The sequence below is a fragment of the Mesitornis unicolor genome, unplaced genomic scaffold (assembly GCF_000695765.1).
Source record: "Mesitornis unicolor isolate BGI_N332 unplaced genomic scaffold, ASM69576v1 scaffold39971, whole genome shotgun sequence".
NCBI classification, from domain to species: domain Eukaryota; kingdom Metazoa; phylum Chordata; class Aves; order Mesitornithiformes; family Mesitornithidae; genus Mesitornis; species Mesitornis unicolor.
Window position 1 is genome coordinate 9,149 of NW_010165161.1, and position 6,240 is coordinate 15,388.

At 38.8% G+C, this 6,240-nt stretch overlaps 1 protein-coding gene across 1 annotated transcript in view; it reads right to left on the reverse strand.

Annotated features, from left to right (window-relative positions):
- Positions 1–309: 309 nt before the first annotated feature.
- Positions 310–6,240, reverse strand: part of SMIM14 (small integral membrane protein 14) — a gene marked incomplete at its 5' end in the record, with an annotated part of 7,367 nt that continues 1,436 nt past the window's right edge. The window contains 2 exons of the mRNA XM_010194532.1: positions 310–342; positions 919–1,067. Coding sequence (XP_010192834.1) covers positions 310–342; positions 919–1,067 — 182 coding nt within the window. The remainder of the gene's footprint in view (positions 343–918; positions 1,068–6,240) is intronic.

The following is a 6,240-nucleotide window of genomic DNA, read 5'->3' on the forward strand; positions in this document are numbered from 1 at the left end:
AAGATCACTCTAACAGAAAGAGACTGAGTGGAATGTCCACGGTAACGGTAACAACCAAAAAACCCCTGCAACACCTTATCATCATTCAATTTACAATCTAATAGGAATTGTAATAACATACAAAGCTAAAATTAACTTAAAATTGAAGTCGCTAAAAGCAGTTGATGAAAATAACTGCTGAATGATAATTCTGCTCTATATAAATGAGAAAAGAAAACAGTATTGAATGTGGTTTAGGAGTAATCTGGTCACTTCGTTCATTTGGTCGTGCAAGCTTTTAGCTGCTGAACTTGTCCAGTGGTAAATGCTCTAGTCCACTGGTGGGGCTGGTGGTTCTTGTCCCTAGGGGAAAGGAAGGAGGAAAAGAAAGAAAAAAAGAACACATGCAGGATTAAAAACAGGGCTTCACATAAGAGTATCAATAAAAGAAGAATGCAGAAGAGTTACATTGTGCTTTCTTTTAAGATCTTTCAGTATCTCTTTCAATATTCAGAGTAAATGAGAATCAAAGAACAATGCTGTATCCTGTGTTGATAGGGATTTTCCCATGATCCCACATCTTGGACAAAGATCACCTTTGTTCAATTTCGTGCTGGAATTTTGTTTACTGAAATCTCTTAAAGCTGTGATTTCCCCCTTGTCTGTAAGAAGGCAGGAGGCAAATCCAGCCAAGGACAACCAGTGTCCACAGACATTATGACCCACTCTGTCACCTGTGCCTGCTCCATCCCATGACAGGCCTCACAGCTGGCCTTTATGATTCTTCTTTCACTTTAGTTTTACTCGTTTTCATTGCTCCAAGAAAATACAGGGGAAAAATCTCTAAGGAGAAAATGACTGTAAGATAGCCTATATTAAAATTAAATACATTTAAGCTACTGTAAAATGTCTCTGCAGGGCACTTTAAGATGGACTTACATGGTGTGGGCTGGTTGGCTTTCCAGCTGTGTTGGATCCTCTCAGATTACTAGGTCTCAGTAAGAACAAGACAAGTGCAGTCACCACCCAGGCCACCATTATCATGGCAAAGCTGATGCCATTGTCACTGGAGGAATTTGGTCCTGGCACTATAGACAAGGAAAACTCAAGTTACAAACCATGACAGCAGAGTTCTTTCCTCAAGATGAAAACAAAAATGCAACATAAGTCTCAGAAAAAAATGACATTTTTCAGTTGAATTTTCTGATTAGTCCTTCCTTTTGGCTCTAAGATAAGTGACATTTGGCTAGTGTTACACTGATTTTTAATCACATTTCTTATGCATTTGAAAAATAACCTATTTAATAAGATTTTGCTGGAATTCCCAGAATTATAATAAATATTTCTAAGTTCCCATTAACTCTTAATGAACTGGAGACAATAAACACACCCTTTGTGTTCAAGAAATCAGACTTGATCTTTAAGAAATCAAACTTGATGCAAAAAAACCCCAGGAATATATTTCTGTGTGGGGAAAAAAAACCAAAAACACCTGCATGTTTGTGTTTGGTTTTTTGCCTCACACAAATACAAAAGCAAAGCTAAAGAGATGAAAGCTTAGACTCTGCTGTTACCCTACACACAGAGAACATACTAATTCTAGGAGGAAGAAGGGAGTAAACTAATGGTTATAATTTTGTTGGTTACTTTAAGTTATTGATTGAGAGTGTTTTTGAACAAGTGTCAGGTGTCGATATGCCAGATCTCCATGACTGGTCATCCAGGTCATGTAATATTTCTGACAGCATCAAGGAAAATGGATCTGTCAGAAGGGGAAAAACTGTTGAGGAGATACATGAAAAAGTGAAGCAAAGGAATAAACAAATTGTATACCTAATTTTCATACAGAATGTCTGAGATCAAAGCATGGCAATAAAACTGAGAAAATCCCCTCAGATTGGAAATAGCTAGTTTTTGGATCAAGAAAGTCTTGAAATACCTGCCTGTTTGAAAACATCAACTTTTCTTCTCTGAAACTATTTCAGATGATCCAACTCTAAGTAATGTTGTCAGCTGAAGTGTAAATCAATGTATAGTTAAGTACTTATGGTACTTACATGGCTCCATTTACAATAGTGTCTAAAGACCAAACATCTTCATTAATTATCTGGATAATCAATTAATACAAAGCAATTAATACAAAGCTACAATGAATAACCTTCAGAAAGAAAAGAGCTATTCTATTTTATTACTCGAGTTGAAAACGTTAACATCTGGGGAAATTCCACAGGGACGCCTTCAGCTGTGTCAACTCATTTGGACCATCTCGTTATGGAATCAAATCTGGATTCAGTATTGACTGGAAGTTGTTCTTATTTAACATTTGCTAGATAACTTACACCCAGTGAACTGCTGGAGTCAGTTATTTCCTTGAGGGTTAATGCTGATACCAAGAACCCCCTCATCACTGCCATACTGGGGAGCAGTTTTAACAGAGGCTCTTCTGCAAAACTGTTTTTTTCATAGTGCAGCTAAGACACAGCAGAAGCTCACCGGGAGTAAGCTCACAGCTACTCCATTCACAACCTGCTGTGCTGTGAGCAATACTTCATGAGTTGGGGCTGTTGGACTGACATCCTTTACTGACACCACATGCACTCAAAAATGACAAAGAAAAAAACGTATTGTAGAAGTTTGTATTTCTCACAGTACCAATGAAACCATTAATGTGTATGAGCAAATGAAACTGCTATGCAGCTCTTGCCTTTTAAATGTCCAAAATATAGATACTTCAAACTCAAGCAGTTGCTAATGTAGCAGAATTTAATTATTAGAAATATATTCAAGTGACAATTCTTCTGGAGATCTGAGTGAATAAAGGGTGCTGTAAACGAAAAGATATGCTACAGGCCTTAATTCATGAAATTCTAGCATATAATTAATTCAGAAAGCATTTGGAATTGTGCAGGTAAGAGTTTGGATCTCCAATTGTGTTGAGGAAAAATATTGTTTTCAACATGATATATCAATATTTTTAATTTTGCATGACCTTTATGTATGCAATTCAGTAAACTAGCATATATTTTGGCATGAAAAGAACAATTACTTTATTCTGAAGCTTCCAGACAACATTAATAGTCACCCTAAAACTATTTTCAGCAGCACGTAAGGCAGCCTTAGGTACCTGCTTTGGCATGTATCTTCAGAACACTGAAAATTCAGATCACCTTTTAGGTTGGGTTCTCCATACAATGCAGAGAAATGGAGACTAGTCAGGCTGCTTTCCGGAATTTCTGTTGAACTAAGTTCTGTTGAACCAATTGAACCATCTTGGGATCCATGGTTAAACAAGATTTAGGGTAAGGAAATGCTGCTAGGTCAGCTCAAGCTACAGGTCAAGTAAGGCAGCCCAAGGAACCACGAAGGGAAACCACAACCATTATTGAAAGGCACAATTTCTCTCCAGCCTGCGCTGCAATATGATTTGGATGGAACCAAATGTGCTGAAACATGTTCTAACCCAAGTGAAGACAACAGCTGATCTAACACACGCCAGATACTAAAACAGCCACAATGCTGTTTACACTGTTCAAGTACTGTTAAACCCACATCTCCCACAAGTGACCATGTGTTTTAATAAGGACATGAGATATTTCAGAATCTGTTACTTTAATCTCTTAACATAAGGAGATGAGGATAAGCAAAATCTCACATAGCTGGGGTAAATCACACTTTTCAAAGCTTCACATCCCAAATCAAGAGAACAGACAAGAAGCTGTTTCAGCTACTGGAAGCAATAACATGTAGAAGATGTCAATCTTTTGCTACAAAGAGCTCCATCAATAATTTCCAAAGATTAAAGGTCAACTACCTCCTGACTATGCAACTGAAATATCAAGAATAAAATGTTTAAGTTAATAAAGGTCCTTGTTAAATACTCCTTACATGGACTTAGTTCTCCTCTTAAAGTGCTATTTTTCATTCAGAGTGAGGTTGTACACTAAAGAAAAAGAGGAAAGATTGCATTTCTTTACAGTAAAAAGTATAATCCATGTGGTGTCTTTTGTCTGTCCTCTCATGGTAGAAATATCTCCTTTTGGATGTTCAGCTTTTTACTGTTTAACATCTGCATGTGGGAAGGCAAAGGCATGATCTCTGACTCGTGCCACCTTCTTTTCATGGTGTTTTTAGCCTTGCCTGTTCTGTGAAAGAAAGGTAGGAAACCATGCAAATAGAGGTATCTTACAGATGAGTCAGCAGGGAAGACAAAGATCCTGTGGGACCTTCAGCAGATGATCCCTGCAAGCTGACACTCTCAAAGGCAGGGATAAGGAAACAAAGGAAAGCCAAAAAGGACTGGAGTGGAGGAAGGGAGAAGGGAATTACCAGAAAAGGGAGGGAAGAGTTGGCAGACATTTAACACCGTTAGGTGAGGCTGCTGTGACTCCCCCAGATGACTACAACTCAAGATGAATCACAGATAGGCATTCATTTTAAAATACATAAAAATTTGGAAGTACACAACATTTGAGACAGTAATCTCTGACCATATTACAAGCTAGAAGACCAGTGAGAATAGTGTTGAAAATATGAATGTGGTAAATCCAGGTCACAACATCTGGAAATTGTTAGAACACAGAGAAAAAATTTTGGCAGTGGCCCCTCATTTCCTGTGACATGAGGGGCTGACTGTGAAGGGCCATGAGCCATCAGAGCAGCTCAGTACCAGCTGGGACCCTCCCTGGGCTCGATGAACCGCTGATGTTGCAACAGGAACTCTCTTCCCCATTCCACTTGCATTAGACAGAATTCAGAAAAGAATTATTGCTTTTATTCTTCATTTTAAGGGAAAATGTAAGATCTTCTGATTTGCTGAGCATGAACAGTCCCAACAGAATACTAAATGTGTTGCATATTCAAAACTTGCAGCCTTTTTCCTTCAAGGCACCCAAACAAATGGAGAGAACAGTCATCAGACTCTGATATGTGCTTTACTCTCATATCAGATATTCTGATGGAGAATCAGCAGAGGAACAGCTATCAAGTAGATTGCCCAAATGCTCTCTGAAGTGGTGTTCATGTCCTCATGTATTTAGGAGTATAAATCCAAAAGCACTGGTACTGACCTTGGTAGAAAATTCTCTGCAGGCCAGTCACTACAATGTAACAGTGCCAACAACCATAAATAAGAATTTAAGAGTTAATAACACAAAAAATATGTATGAGGGAGCTTTGGTGCTACTGCTTTGATCTGGCTCCAAAAAATCTAAAAAAGATTTGAAATCAAGGGTTGAAAAACCCAAAGTGTACTCAGGAAGAATCAATGCAGGGTGTTTCTGAGAACTTCCAGGTGGTAGCAACAGCCTAATGCATGACGCTGCTGTGACACTGCCTGAACCACAGCCCTGACATTTCCCGAAACAAAACCACATTCATCTCATCAGTTATACCACAACCTTGCAACTTAAGAATCTGTATGACAACATTCCCAGCTGAGCTTCCAGAAGGAACATCAAACCCTGGGAATGAGAAAACGGGTGGGAGTGAAACAAGTTTCTACAAACTGAGGTCCTGAAATAAGGAATCGAAGTGAGCAAGTAACAGGAAATGGAGCTGTGAGACCCAGGGAAGAGGAGACCTACCTCAGAAATAAGCTCATCACAGTATAGCTCATCAGAACAGGATGAAGCAATGGACAGAAGACTGGTCCAGAATTGTTTTAATCTGTCTCTAAAAACATCTCTAGAAGCTTCTCCAGGCTCAATCTGTTTGTTTTTGCCTTTGACTCCTGGGAGTCTTACAGAGGTCATGTTGGCCCAAGCATAGAATCACAGAAGCATCACAAAATAATCTGACAAATACGCAGTCTGTGTCATTGCATCAGCAGAAAAATACCTTTGCTGGAGCTAAATTTAAGGCAATACAACAATGTAGGAGAGGATTTACTCTATAATTTTTGCCTTGGTTTTTGAAACAACTACTGGTTTGGAGCAATTGCCGCCAAACTGCTTGCATCTGCAGACAGTTATTGCAAGGATCTCTTTCAGAATGAAAAGTGATTTTCTGCAAACCACTCATATCCCCACTGTATTATAGTTTGGTAGCATGAAAGCTATCCAACAAACTTGGTGCTCATACAGAACTGAACTTACTCATTTATACAGTCTTCAGCCTAAGAGCTTCATAAATATTGATAAGCCAAGACTCCCAGTGCCTGAGTGAGAATGACCTACCATCACTTGGTTTTTGACTGTGGACTAAAGCTCAGAAAGCTGCACTAATACAAAAAATATTCTGTTTCCTGTCACCTGCCTCTTTCCC